The 15,800-nt window shown below is 40.2% G+C and overlaps 1 protein-coding gene across 5 annotated transcripts in view; it reads right to left on the minus strand.

The window, feature by feature from the left end:
* wu:fb13g09 (ATP-binding cassette sub-family C member 5) overlaps nucleotides 1–15,800 on the minus strand; it is a 39,141-nt gene that overhangs the window by 6,474 nt on the left and 16,867 nt on the right. For all 5 annotated transcript variants that reach the window (XM_017484906.3, XM_017484904.3, XM_053685972.1 and 2 more), the window contains 14 exons: nucleotides 15,726–15,798; nucleotides 15,361–15,564; nucleotides 10,223–10,348; nucleotides 9,826–9,940; nucleotides 9,524–9,708; nucleotides 9,016–9,162; nucleotides 7,270–7,399; nucleotides 7,030–7,183; nucleotides 4,513–4,641; nucleotides 3,403–3,589; nucleotides 3,107–3,196; nucleotides 2,299–2,491; nucleotides 1,930–2,089; nucleotides 1,756–1,834 (listed from right to left, as the gene is read on the minus strand). In XM_017484906.3, the coding sequence (XP_017340395.2) occupies nucleotides 1,756–1,834; nucleotides 1,930–2,089; nucleotides 2,299–2,491; nucleotides 3,107–3,196; nucleotides 3,403–3,589; nucleotides 4,513–4,641; nucleotides 7,030–7,183; nucleotides 7,270–7,399; nucleotides 9,016–9,162; nucleotides 9,524–9,708; nucleotides 9,826–9,940; nucleotides 10,223–10,348; nucleotides 15,361–15,564; nucleotides 15,726–15,798 (1,972 nt within the window). The remainder of the gene's footprint in view (nucleotides 1–1,755; nucleotides 1,835–1,929; nucleotides 2,090–2,298; nucleotides 2,492–3,106; nucleotides 3,197–3,402; nucleotides 3,590–4,512; nucleotides 4,642–7,029; nucleotides 7,184–7,269; nucleotides 7,400–9,015; nucleotides 9,163–9,523; nucleotides 9,709–9,825; nucleotides 9,941–10,222; nucleotides 10,349–15,360; nucleotides 15,565–15,725; nucleotides 15,799–15,800) is intronic.

Raw genomic sequence — 15,800 nt, forward strand, 5'->3', positions numbered from 1 at the left:
TTAAACACTAATAAACAAAAGATAGCAAGTTAACCTTTTTGTGAGTGCGGCCCACTTTTAAGAATGACAATCTTTTGCGACCCGGGTGATCTGAGAGAAACTGTGGCTTCGTTCAGCTTTGGTTAATTTAGCTAAAAAATCATTGAAGTTCTACTAACCTTTTATCTAATCAGCGTTTTTAATTAAACAGAGGATTTAAAACATGCACGGATGCTATTTTTTTTGGATTACTAACCTTACAAATTGCAAATGTAGACCTCCTTTTGTTTATGTGATTTCACAAACACATGCATAACCAGAGAGAAAGTAACCGAATCATCACAAAAAGCTATAAGAGCATGGCTAATTTTGTTCTGGTTGGTTCGGAACCTCTGAAATCATCAGTAGTTTGAGAGTAATGGCCGTTTTAGTGACATTAGCGATATATGTTTGGGGCGATTTCATTCATCAGCGATGCAACTTCCAGAGATTATTCATTTAAATGATCTGTAGAAAAGTTTTCCTCCACTGCTGATTGTTTATTCCTAACAGCAGTGATTGCAAATTCTCATGCGCTGACTGCACAATTTTGCTTACGTGACCTAACAAAACCCCGCCACCGACATCAGCGAGGAAAGAGGAACGGATCCGTCCTTACACATGACTAATGGTGTGATCAGTTTTGGTCTTGGGAGCTCTGAACTCCCACATTCATTAGTCATCTGAGAGCGAGTATGGATTCAGTATGACTGGGTTCATTAGGATGCCAAAAGCAAAGATGACCCAACATTAGCAATCTATTAAACCTTCAGGGTATTTAATCAGTGTGGGCCCAAATCTACAGAAACCACTGCGTTTCAAAAACGTATTCAAAACGCGTTGGTGCTACCGTGCAAAAAGCTTTCCTCTTCACACTGATTTATTTATTCGGTAATATCAACGAGTCCTTGTTCCCAAATGTTAATTTCATCATTTTGTTTATGTGGCCAAACAGACACGAGTTAGAGGAACGGACAGAGGAAATAACCACCCGATAAGTGCACGCCCAATTACTCTTATGTAGTCTCGTTTACGAGTCATCTAAGAGTAAGCATGGATTTATCGAGACTCGATTTCGTAAGCATGCAATAAATAAAAATGGACGGTAATTAGCGATGATGTTTTTCAGCTCTGAACTCGCACATTCATTAGTGCTCTGAGAGGAAGTACGGATTCAGTAAAACTTCAGCGTCATTAGAATACTCAAAGCAAACATCGTTGAAGATGAGCAGTCGAATCTGGCTGCCGGTTTGCGCGAAAATCTCTCACAAATTAAAGGAGCTGTTTGTCATTTTTAGCGCCCTCGGTTACCTGAAAGGAAAATCGAAAGAACAGTGAATACACTGATAGGCCTTTTGATTGACTCCACCCCTTCTATTGAAACGATACTTCTTGAGTCGGCCTTTAAGGACGTGGGGCGAGGCCGAGCAGCTCTGTTCTGGTTGGGGGGGGCTCATTTTCAGGGCCAGAAAAATGTAAGCGAAAATGAATAAGAAATATAGAATCCAGCCATATCCTTTGCAGTATAATAACGATATAATCATTTTGATCACTGACCATTATTCCAAGTCTAGAAACACTTACAAACCAGGGCTGTCTTTTAAGGTTTTCCTCCTCTGATGTATATATTTTACGAGTTCCAGGTTTGCTCTCATCTCCTTAGATGGCTATGGCATCATCGGGCAACAAACCCGAATGTAATTTGTCGAACTCCGCACCTGAGCACTCCTCACTCACCATGTCTTTGATGTGCGTTTTCTCTAGCGCCTCCCAGACCTGTGCGTCCGTGTACTGGCCCCACGGGTCCAGGTTTGACCTGAACACAGAAAAAACAGGAACATGTTGTACCAGTCTGTAATTCCAGGCCCGGGCACGTGCATGTCTGAGCTGTGGCTGTGATGTAAACAGTACCTGACAGTACCAAGGAAGAGAACAGGCTCTTGGGGGATGACTGACAGCTTGCTTCTCAAGGCTTCCAGGCCTACGTGAGTGATGTTGACACCATCGATGATGATGGATCCCCCACTGAGCTCCACCAGCCTAAAAAGTGCTACACCAAGTGAAGATTTACCTGAGGAAACCGGAGGGCAAAGTCTTTACTTATTCACATCAGTGCTAATCAAACTGTACACTACTAATTTCTGATGCAGTACTGAAATCAGTAACAAATATATAGCTTCCACCGAATGACGTAATTCAAGACTGACTAATGATATTTGTTTGATACAATTCAGCATTTCAAATGACCTTGCCGGGCAAACCTTCAAAAAGCACACACACCTGAGCCGGTCCGGCCGACGATGCCCACTTTCTCCTCTGGGAGAACGTTGAAGCTGAGGTTCTTCAGAGCCAGGGGTAACTCGGGCCGATAGCGCATCTCCACATCCTGGAAGCTGATGCTACCCTTCTGTGGCCAATCGGACGCAGGGGCAGAGGCGTCTCTGCTCTGCTGAGGTGCCTCCGTCTCCAGGTTCTAAACACGCGAAGGTCACAGATTTGCTTTAAAGGCTGGATTGACGATACATACTCAAGATGTATGCATCCACGTGTATCCTGTAGCTGTCTGGTGCGCCGTTGTGAACGTCCTCAGAAAGTCAATGAACTAACATCGTGTCTCAAATAATATAATTATGTACTATTCGACACGGTTTTTGAGAACTAACAGTAACTGGCTTACTTATTACATTTAGTGTGTGAATTTCTCAAAGCTAGTCTTCATGTATGTGGTTATTCTCGCTATGTCAAAAAGTCAAAAGTGATGAAACGAAACAGAATCACTTCGAATTGTCTTCATTTCAGCCTTATTGTGATTCATTTAAAGGTATCGTGTAAGTTGCTTTGCCAGACATCTGATTTTATGTAAGTGAATCAAATTTTACTTGAATACGTCCGAGGTATAGCATTTTACGAGATGAACTATTGTTCTGCTTATATGAGTGTGGTCAACTGTGGAGCATCACACACGTGGAGATTTCCACCTCAGCTCAGCTCACTGTTTCCCCATAGTGTAATGAGCCGATGGCCTCTGACTGTTGCTCGGTTCCCATACTGAACGCTCCGTTCCAATACTGTCTGTCTGTACACTCACCTTGATGTAATGATTGATCCTCTCTACTGATGTAAATCGAGCCTCCGTTTCAGACAGAAGTCTCACCGTGAACTGAAACAGACCTGTCAGCTGGAACAGAGGCAGGTCACAGTGGGTCAGAAACACATCCATGCTAAACATATCAACAGCATTAGCCATTTGAGTAAAGATGGCACTCAGATACATAAAGATTTGAAATGTATCAAACAGTAATTAAACAATCAACATATTGAGCTGCTCTAAATACAAAATAAACAATAATAACAATAAACCATGTCGTGTGTATTGCTGAGCACCTGAACGGCATAGGAGATGGCCAGACCGGCGTACGCTGGAGAGATATGTCCGTGCATGATAACGATCAATAGAGCCACGACGGAGGTGAGTATAATGCTTATGAGGTCTAAACGCACGGCAAGCCAGCGCATGGCACAGCTGAATAGGTAGTAGGCAGCCTGGTTAGTGTCCAACAGCTCCCGATATCTGGCCAAACACACAAAGTGCATAATAACATTTGCTTCTTCTCTACATATCTACATTTCCCTCATTTGAACCTTTCTTTCGTTTCCCAATCCTGTTCCTGAGTCTGCTCTTACAATCACAGCACATGATCTGCAACAGTTTCAATATATTAGCCACACTGTACAAATGATATACCGTACGTAGTATTATCCGGCATTTACATACTGCATCAATTAGAACGTTTTATCCCCAAACGTCCCACCCAGAGAACCTAAATCCCTTACCCTGGGACAAATTTTGTATCATATTAACAGCATAACCTTTTTCTTTTAGTGAAAATGTCCCATTCAAATTTATTGATTTATTTAAAGTGAATGAGTCCATACAAGTCAGTCTATTAAGCCTATAACTATAATAATTCAGATATCATTTATATATGTATAACTATAACAAATTTGACAGTGACTAATCATGATCTCTACAAGCGATTATTATTATTATTATTATTATTATTATTATTATTATTATTATTATTTTAAAACCTCTCAGCTATACTTCATGGACTCAATCATGGCTCTACAGTAAATAAAAGAAATGTGTGAACTGATCTAAACAAATGATCTAAACTAAGGTCTGATTAGTAGTTAGTTCTCGTTTCAGTGTCAGTTAATAGTGTTATTTTAGACAGATACAGGAAGAGAGTAAAAGACAAATGAGAACCCGGAAAAAGTAAACATATTTGCATATATGAAGGTACAAGGTAAATACATGTAGTCTATAAAGTAATCTTAATCAAGGTTAGAATGTGGAAAACGTATACCGGTATATGTGGGGAAAACGATACACAATTCTTGCACAAATCCATAATCCGCTCGAATTTTATTTAAAAAAAAAAAAACAACAACAAAAAAAAACAACTGGATGTCCAGGTGTGACAGACTCACCTGTGAAGGAAGTCTGGCCCCCTTCTGTAAGCATGGATAGTAGACAGACCCTGAAGGCTGCTGGTGAGGTGAGAGGTGAAAGGCGATTGGCTGATGTTCTCCAGCCTTTTCAGCTCACGAATCAGCACCCTTTTGAGACAGAAAAGAAGAAAAAAATAACTCTGGAAAAATCTCACACCTCACCCTGGTGTCTAATAAGTCCCACTGTATTCTCAGTGAAGCAGGATTGAAGTGTGACCGATCATAGCCGTCCAGCTGATCACACCTGCCATGTGACAGGTTAGTAACTTATAAGATGGACACCCACAGGGGACAATAAGTGTGCTGCTGAAGGCTTTCAGGATGAGGCTGTGTCATTGCTGAGGCCTCAGTCCTAATTTATAGGGCCTTTTATAAGCCCTGCCACTTCAACGCTAAAACCAGCAGGACAGCACAGCCTCGGCCGGCAGCGATGTGAGAGATGGGCTTTTATTGGCTAAAGGTAGGCTGATTTCTACTTTTAGACACGAAATGAAATGGGCAAAGGCTGCAAATAAAAAGACTGCTATGAATCACCCTTTTCTCATTATAGGGATTGGGATGAGAATGAGGGAGAAAATGGACAAAACATAAAAAGAATGAAAAAAAAACACACCCTGCTTCTAGAAACAGGGGTTGTTTGCAAATGATGTTCTTTCAGGTAAAAAAAAAAGAGCTGAATGTTTGGTGGTTCATTAGAAAATCCATTATTAGAGTTCAGCTGGGCTTACTGCTGCCAATTTTTCTAGAATCTTCCATTTGTCACCCATATTATTTTCAGCACCAAAATAGCTAATAAAACAGTTAATAAATCAACAAATCACAAAAGAGGTAAAAAATAAAATATATATATATATATATATATATATATATATATATATATATATATATATATATATATATATATATATATATAATTCCTTTATCATAACTGATGTGCAGGAGATTTCCTTTTTACACCGAACTTTGGTTTTTGGTTAAATTTTTATTGCATTTTTTTTTATTATTATTTTGGGTAAGAAATTCTGTGGGTAAATCCAGATTCTGTGATGCAATTTAGAAACGCCTCCCAACACTACACACTACTAATTTGCATATTGGAATCTGATTGGTTCTTACATTTTACGATGCAATAACGCTTTACTTCCCTACGTGACAAGTTCAAGGTGACTTTTCAACCATTTCTGGGTGAAGAAATAGAGTTGCTGAACTGACATTTGGGAAGTTTCCTAGTTGATTTCCTATAAATTGCCTTGGAGCTTGATTTCTTTAAATTGCACCTTGTATCTTTGTTTACTTTCCTCGTGTCCTACTGCCTCTCTCTGGAAATGTGAGGTAAGTATTCAAGAGGGGGGAAAAAAGCACAGGAAAAATCACATGTTTGCAAAATGAAACATCCTCGCTCAATGAAGCACCGGTCTAATGCAACTTCACTTATTGATACTCATACACAACGTGGTTTGATTACTCACTGAATAACATCAAGGAAACCTTATTACACAGACTAATTCAGTGTTTGTACTTCTTCTTATCATATGATTTACAGGAGGTGGAGTATTCATACACCATAAAAAAAATTCTATGTAGGAAGCTCCTGTTTATGCTTGATCTACCCTTACAGAAATCTGATATATGACCATATATGTCCGTATATCCGAGAAATGCTTCCACATATGTTACATGTACAGTCATATATGATCAAAACATATATAACCAATTTGGATACATAGCGATGTAAGTGTGCACCCTCTATGTCAAAATGATATGTTCTTGTCTGGAACAGCACCTCCCCTACCTCAACATTCTCCTTAAGGTTTACGTTCCCTCATGCAATCTGTGATCTGTTAACGACCGGCGCTTAGTAGTGACTACTCGGAGTGGCTCAAGGTCCCTTTCCAGAACCTTCAAACTAACCGTCCCTCAGTGGTGGAATGAACTTCCAACCTCAATCCGGACCGCAGAATCTGTCACCGTCTTCAAAAAAAGAACTGAAACTGGAGAAGTCATTATAAGTTGCATTGTCAGTCGAATTTGTGGAAACCAGTTGAAGCGTTCGTTGTGTTGAACTATTTCAATCGCTTTTGTTTGATTTGTTCATTGCAAACAGTTCATTGAAAGTCTGCAAATTTTGACAATAAACCTGATTCGCAGTGGCGGTTGATTCATTTTGATTGCAACTGTATTACATGTATTGGAAATTCATCACATTTCCATATGGGTAGAAGCCTTGACTCCTTCAGAGCGCATTTTAAGAATTGATATGCCCTTAAAGATAGCAGGCTTCAGTCATGTCTTGAGGGATGCAGGATCAAGGAATCAGGAATGCATGAATTAAATTATTGGGATGCAACCAACAGGTTACATTTCTCAGGGTGTTTCAGTCTATTAAAGATCCATAATCACTCTCTTGTTAAACACCTTTAACAAGGGAACTAAGGAAGTTCAAGTTCCAAGTTCAAGGTCCAACCTTAAATTACATATAAGCCAGTGATGCCTAACCTAGAGATGCGATTGATGATGTAGAAGAAGGCCGTGAGAGGGATGATGGAGAACAGGAACCATGGAAAAACAGTGCACACCACTCCTAGACAGAAGAGCACCAATGTCATGTTCTGCAGCAGCAACTCCACCTGAACGGCCAGACGCACATCCACTGCAACGAGAGCGAGAAAAACAGCGTAAGATGTCTCTATCTAGCTGACAGAAGAGAAGGGCTTGGCGGGGAATTCTCACACTAACCTTCATCCATGTCTTTGGAGAACCGAGTGAGGATGCGTCCTAGGGGAGTAGTATCAAAGAAACGCATTGGGCTGAGGAGGAGAGTCTTAAACAGCTTATCGTGTAGAGCCGAGGCTGCCCGCAAGGTACACTGCAGCACACAAACACGAATGAATTATTAAAACACAACCTTTCATAGTGCAAATGTTAACAAATCCACAATGCAAACAAGAAGACAAAAAAAACCCCCCCAAAAACATACAAATGCACTGAAGAGAGAAAAGCCTTGTGAAAAGCACCAGGGCACAAAGAAACAGAGGCTCAAGCCAGGGCTGAGCAAAATCCCAGAATGCTGGTGGTTTGTACAGCAATGTACACAATCTAACACACATATTTCGCATTGAACTTACTTGGAAGAACTTCCTATTTCTTACAGTGTATGCAGAGATAAAATATTATTTTGTAAGTAAGTGTCACTATTAAATATATATAAAAAAAGACACTAAATATTCCCATTCCCTTAACTGAAAAATTACCAAACATTAGTGGCACATGGATACAAAAGGACATCAGCTGTCCATAAGCTCCCTAATGCACTGTCAGACCTATTTAATGGGGAAGATGGTTGCAAGGAGACCCAGAGAGACATAACACACATAAGCCCTTTCCTGCTGAGAGCCATAGCAGTGGACTGATAAATGGATTTAGCCTGCAGGCAATTTCAATTACAGAGCAGGAAGAAGAAAAAAACAAAAACGTAGAAGACACACAGCAGATAAAATGAGAAAGCAGGCCAATTAGGAAAGGCCATGTCAGTGGTGCAATGGACCCTTATTAAAAAGCAGAAGGAAAACAGGACACATGACCTCTGGTAATGATTTTCTTTAACTTGGAGGATATATATTTGTGTTTAAAGGTTTACTGACCTGACTATGACACAACCAAAGAATCAATGTGGTATCGGTGCACCAGACTGTGACCCACCTCTGAATATTTGAGAAGAACAGATTAACCTGTGCTATGGACCGAAGTTTCATAACCGGGTGTCTGGGAGACTGTGATATAAACATTAGCGTCAAATTACCACAGAATGTAAGATTTAAAAAAATGTAACCCTTACTGTAAGTTTCCATGACTGCAACGCATTAGCTGAAACTAATTATTGAATGTCATGTAATCAAATGTAATATTATGTCATTCACATCCAATATTCATTAACAGCCAAATTCATAAATGAAATCAAATTCGTAAATCTTCATTAAGTCTAGCCAGTTAGCGTACATGAGCTAACCTGACAGGATTTCTGATAGGACTTTGAAGTCAAATTCATAAATGTTCATCAAGCCTAGCCATTTAGCAAACACGAGCTGACATGACAGGATTTCTGATAGAACATTTAGGAAGACAGATTGCTCACTGACTTCACAAATAAAGTGAGCCAGTTTAGCTAAAATGTGCTAACCTGACAGACTTTCTGAGAGAGTGTTTACGGCTAACGCTTGCTAGCTGGAAAATGAGCTAAGCTATTTGTTTTTGTTTTTTTACAGGATATCTCAGCATCTGATTTCTACTCATAAACTTCTGAATGGTGTTGGAAACCCCTGGCATACATCAAAGACACTTACACTTTTTTTTTTTATTTTTTTTTTTTATTTTATTTTTTTTTAAATTGCATTAAAATGTAGTTGTAATGAATTCTTCCATTTTCACTAAGCTGAGATGTGAGGCATGAAAATGTAGAGAGTAACCTCAGAGATGAAGCGTTACCTTGACGAACACAACGCCCCGCACACTCTTGAGGATCAGCAACACTCCCATGGACAGGGCGTAGATGCTGGAGTAGTACTGAAGGTGGGGGTTTAGTCGCATACTGTTGCTCACCACACTCTCGTTCCCGTGTAATACTGTTACATTCTAAACACACACACACACACACACACACACACACACACACACACACAAATCCCAAACTGTTTACAGAAGGCAGCGTCAAAAATAGATGCAGCACCGGCATCTGGGCTGTGATTCTTCCTCTGAGAAAATTATGTTCACTGTGGCATTTCTAATTAGCGCTGGGACTGATGTTCGCTTTTTGCCAAGCAGCAAAACACACATTTGTTTAGTGTTATAAAGAGTCACTAAAGGATTGTTTCTCAATGAAATGCGAGCACTGCTAACAGCTATGGGTGTGTGAGGCAGTTATGGTTTAATAATAGCTTCTACAATCTTTCTATTACAATAATCAGCATTAAGTTTCCAGCTGTGGCTCACTCACCCCGCTGCCCTGCTTGATCCAGTGGCTGAGCCACCAGTTACTGAAGGCTATGCTGCCTGTGGTGAGGAGGAAAAGCAGGACATTGATAATGAAGGCCAGGGGTCCTCCGGCAGCCTTGATGTATGTAGCGTAGACAGCCCAGGTGACCGCCCCATGGCCCTTCTCCTCAGCCTGCATGAGCTGGTCTGTGGGATAGCGTATCAAAGAGTTTGGAGAAAAGAGCAGAGATCTGTGTGTCCTTTCTTGCCTGAAAAAAAGTCAGCTAAGCATACCGCATTATTGTCAGATTTCACAGCTCTCACCTCCTCTCGTACTCTCAGCGGGCTGCTTTGCTGCCGTACTGATGACAGAAGCGCACAGCGGCGAGTCCTTCTCCTCTCCCCCCTGCTGGTTTTTTAAGTTTTTCCTCACTAGGTTCTGAGAAAGAGAGAGAGAAAGCGTAACAATGTATGAGCTAAATTATGACAGCTAGAACAATGAATGTTAGGCCATTAAATATGATAGTGACAAGGTCTTATACACTAGGTACCACACTCGGCGATCAATGTACTCATAAATTATAGACGTCAGGAATGAATTAACATTTCTAAAACAGCAGGCCTTGCAGGCCTCTCTTCATAAATTGTGCAAAAGGTGATGTGAAGCACTCCATGAGCGAGTGACCCTGGTGTTTTCCCTAAGCACGGTGGCAAACTCTACCTCCTGCTGTATACTGGTGAAAAGCGTGGCATAGTCACGACCTCGGGCCATCAGCTGGGCATGCATGCCGTGCTCCGCAATCTGCCCGTCCTTCATCAACACCACCTCGTCGCACTCAGCCAGGTACTGCCAGAGAAGAGATTTAAAGCAAACATAGTGAACCGGTTGATAAATAGATGGAAGACTGGGCAGATATGAGAATGCTTGCATGGATAAAGATTCATAACATGCTATAATGTCCCTCCAGGGAAACCTGGACTGGAGGAAAGGCATTAAAGTCAGTGTGTAATAAAACAACCGCTTAAAGCTTTAGAGGAATACTTTTCAACCAAATATCTATCTACTGCATCTGTAGTGCATGTGCAACTACCAGAGAGAAGAAATTCCGAGATTTAACTCTACCTAGAAGATTAACCCGAGACGCACTTATATTTGAAGTCTAAGGACAGTTTGTTGAACAAAATGTTAATGAAGCATATTTTTTGTAGGATGCTTTCATGAATTCCATCAAGGGTATTTATAAATGAACCTCTAAATCTGCACGTAATTTCCTCAGAGATGGGGCTACTTTTTCAGAGGTAAGAATTTGTGGCTATGTGTTATAGCATGTCGTCACTTCTACAGTTACACTGGTACTTGAATGGCAGAGGTGCCACGTAATTTAAAAAGTCTCCACTTTTTAACAGTCCCCCCCCCCCATTTGTTCTCACCAATTCCCAACCACTAGCTAACTCTCCCCTCATCACATGACAACTACTAGACAGGGGAGGGGCAAACACAAGTTTCCTCTAAGACATGTGAAACCAACCTTCACATCTTTACAGACTGCTCTTCATGCTGCATCACCGTGCAGTGTGACACACTCAGAAGAAAGTGCTCTCTACCCTATTGCGCATACACGAGCTCACTGATGCCAACGATTAGCTAGAGTTGTTATTATTGACAGTGGAGCGAGAGTATTTGGTTAAGTTTTGGTAGTCTTTAACAACTTATCTTAGATTCCTATTATAAGTATTCATATCGCGTCATTTACGTAATGGAGGTTTGGACGGATGCGTGTACAGTAAAATACTTTTATTTATGAGCGACAGGCAGACAAATCCAAATCGTGATATAGAAGCGTGGTCAAAACAGGCAATGGGTCAGGCGATCTACAAACAGGCATAAACTAGGCTAGGCTAGAATCCGGAACGAGAAACGAGGAACAAAGTCAATGAACATGAATCAAACCGAAAACAAGGAACAACCGCTTGGTAAGGAGAATAACTCAATACTACGCGAGGTGCTAAGAGACACGAGGGGTTTAAATGACAAACGTAATCATGGGTTAAACACAGGACAGCTGAAAACATTGATGAAAGACATTCGGGAAACAACCAATGACAAAACAGGGGCGGAGACCTATTATAACCATAACGAACGCATGTGTCCAAAGTAAACAAAGTCAATGTCCCTGAAGACTGAAAAGCGTGTGTTCGTAAGAGCTCACGCACCGGGCTTGCGCTACGGGCTCGCGCTTCGGTTTTCCGAGCACCCTACAACACTGCAGCGCTAGCTCGAGGGGAAATCGTGGCATTCAGTTATATGTCCTTTGCTCAGTAAAGGGTAAAGCATTGACATTATCGCCCATGGTTATCACATGTGTGGCAGGTGCAGTAAATACAGATTAGATTGAAAAACGCTGGAGTACTCATTTAAAGGAACTAAATGGACCAACAGTGTAGTCCATAGGTAACTAAACGATGATATAATGTTTGAAATTAAACAAAAAGTTAAAACTGAAGATAAATTTAATTGAAGGATGTTCTGGAGCAACTGGAGTTCATCATATACATTGTACATTAAACGTTTTTGGACACATGGAGCAGTATACTGTATGATTTCACATGATTGGCAAATAAATAAGAAAAAATTTCACTGTGTTTACATTATTCTTTTGTTCAAATCCCTAAATCTAAATTAGTGCTTTATTAAAGGTATGTGCACATGCTCGGTGAAACATTTAGTGTAAGACTGTAAGTTACTGTAACACAAATCTATGTTGTGTGCAACAAGTGTCAAATTGAAATGAGCCAGATCAGGCCTTTTTCCATATATATATATATATATATATATATATATATATATATATATATATATATATATATATATATATATATATAGATGCATCGATGTATCAGCCAATAAAGGCTATTTTTCCTGCTATGGGCCTATAGTTTAAAAACATCCGATGATCAGGGCTGATTATATCCTGTCAATCAAAAGAGGGCGGGAAAACACATGGATTTCGTGCGGTGTGTAAAGATGATGTCTCTTGTGTGGAATGACGTCAAAACTGCACTTTGTAATCTTTGTAATCTCTGCACTGATAAAAACGGGAAACGGGAATTAATTATTATTAATTAAAAAGAAGATGTAAAAGGCAGAACTATCAGTATTGGCCTATATCACTCTGAATAATCGGTCATCGGTATCGGCTGAGAAAGTTAGTATCGGTGCATCTTTGATATATACGTAGATGATTTTATAAAATCCAAATAATCTTTACAGATCTTTATCAGAAAGGGTTTAAATAAAGTTTTTCATGCTTGTTCAATGAACCATAAACAATTATTGCACGTGCACCTGTGGAACAGTTTACAGGCGGTAGGTGATTAAGGTCACAGTTACAATAACTTAGGACACTAAAGAGACCTTTCTACTGACTCTGAAAAACACCAGAAGAAAGATGTCTAGGGTTCCTGTGTGAACATGCCATAGGCCTGCTGCAGGGAGGCATGAGGACTGCAGATGTGTTCAGAGCAATAAACTGCAATGTCTATAATGTAAGACGCCTAAGACGGTGCTACAGGGAGACATGAAGGACAGCTGATCGCCCTTGCAGTGGAAAATTACATGTAACCGTGTGTGTCCCCCCGGATGTGATCGAGACCTAGCAAATGCCTTGGTGGAAGAGTGGAGGAACATCTCACAGCAAGAACTGACAAATCTGGTGCAGTCCATGAGGATGAGATGCGCTGTAGAACTTAAAGCCGCTGGAGACCACCAGATACTGACTGTTACTTTTAATATTGACCCCCCCCCCCTCTGTTCAGGGACTCATTATTCCATTTCTATTCCTCAAATGTCTCAGTTGTGGAATGTTTTCATGTTAACACAAATATTTACACATGTTAAGAAATTTGCTGGAAATAAAAGTAGTTGAATATGAGAGGGGGTGTATATATACAGGCGCATCTCAAATTTTTTTTAAATAATGTGGAAAAGTTCATTTTTTTTTTTCTGTAATTTAATTCGAAAACTTTTCCATTTTAAATTCTTTTTTCTAATATTTTGCGATACTGGATTTTTTTCTCCATGAGCTGTAAACTGTAATCATCCAGATTAAAACGAAAAAAAAAAAAAGGACTGCAATATTTCACGTGTAATGGATCTAGAATATATGAATATATTAAATCACAGAACAAAAATGGACACACACGCACACACACAGTATATACACTAATTCAATCAAATCAAACCTGAATCAAATCAACAGCATCTCCAGTAAAGACTATTGATCCAGTTCCAGCGCCAGCTGTACTCGCCCAAGCCATGAAAATCCCTCCACCATGTTTTACAGAGAAAGCAGTAATGCTTTGGATTAAGAGCAGTTCCTTTTTTCTCTCTCCACACCTCCTCTTTCCATTTCTCTCCTACAGGTTAATCTTACCTTTGCCCTCTCTCTAAGACGTATTCTCTCCCTAGAACTTTACAGTGGAATGTAACCTGGTCTTTCTTTTCTCTGGGACCTTAAACACTGGGAAAACACTGAGATATCCTGAAAACTATCATGTGACATATTTGCCGAGATGCATTTCATTTCCTAGGGGCACTTTAAATCATTACCGAGGCCTTGGCATTGCAGTAAACTGCATCCATTCTATAATATATGTTTTATAAACGATGCAGTATATTATTCATTTATTAATAAAACACACGTACTTATAATATAAGTATTTCTGAATTCGCAAGACCTTCTTGTTTGAGATTGTTCCTATAGCAACGACTTACACAGGGACTTGTACGGTGGATGTTCCACATGAACAGGTTTAACAATGTGTGCAATTTTTGATACAGTTAAGTTTTCTGTGAGGACATGTTTTATTTAACACCAGTCCCCAGGAGCCACCAGAGTCAGCACTTTGCATCAGGCAGAAGTAAAGCCTCAACTTTAAGCTGTAGCCTCGGTGTAAATTTTCACACAGGAAAGTCTTCATGAAACACTGCGAAGAGAGCTACCGTTTATAGCCGTTATAATGCACGTGATCACGGAAACGAACCTGTTTCCTGTAGGTTCCACGGCATTAGTGACAAGTAATGACAAGCATGACGTGTTGTTCTTTAATAAATAGAGATTATGAATGTGAAACATGCTGTTATTGGAAGATAATCGGCTTTGGGGTGGTAACATGAACTCTTTCATTTCCATCATGCGGGGTCGCATCACACCACCCCAAAGCTGATTATTATTCGCAACACACTCGGTCAACACACTTTTATTACTTAGAATAACTGATATAATCCATAATATGTGTGACATATATGAAACCGCTGGAAACTATGATCCATAGATATTAATATTTACATACATATATTAACAGGTCTATGAATTATGCGATAGATTTTTTTTAGAAGTACATTTTTAAAATGTTGAAGTCGTGCTATGTTAAATGTTAGAGATAGAACAAATAGTTCTTTTCTACCACATAAGGGTTGATATACTGGATGGTATGTACATGTATTTATTGTGTTAATGCGCTATTTTCCTTCAGGATTGAAAGCATCAGGTTTAGCTTGGCCTACCGTTCATGGTTGTTGATTTGGACCCACTTAAAATGGTGGGTCATCATGATGATCACCATTACTGAATCTGAAACTTGTTTGATTCTCAAACTGCAAAAGCTTTTCTTTTTTTTTTTTTTCCACATGAACTAATGATGCAAGAGCATACAGCTGGCTAGAAAACAAGCGAACATAATTACTCATGGTCCTTAGGGAGCTGTGTAGGACAGCAACCGTTCCAGATAATATCCCCATGTGAGGGTTTTAGTTTACTGGCACACACTGGTACACTTAGTTTCTCGACATGAACGTACCTGCAGTTGGTGTGTAACAAATATAACGGTCTTTTCCCCTGCTGCACTGCGAATGGCACTGTGGAAGAGATGGGAAGCCACGTGAGCATCCACGGCGCTGAGGGGATCATCCAGCAGCAGGATGGGTCTGTCACTGTAAAGTGCCCGGGCAAGACTCACTCTCTGCCTTTGACCCCCACTCAGATTGGCTCCTCTTTCCCCAATCTAGATACACAGGGTGCCAGAGGAGGTTTCACTTACAGCAGATATTTTGTTTAATTTACAACGGTTCCCGAGGGAATAGCAGCAAATAACAATAAAATGGCAATACGTTTCAGTGAAAGTCATTATGACAAGCCCAGCGACAGCGCACTGAGCCTCATTACCTCAGTCATATCGCCATAAGGTAGCTCAGTGATATCAGGAATTAAACAGCATGCCTCCAGCACAGCATTATACCT

The sequence above is a fragment of the Ictalurus punctatus genome, chromosome 14 (assembly GCF_001660625.3).
Source record: "Ictalurus punctatus breed USDA103 chromosome 14, Coco_2.0, whole genome shotgun sequence".
NCBI lineage: Eukaryota > Metazoa > Chordata > Actinopteri > Siluriformes > Ictaluridae > Ictalurus > Ictalurus punctatus.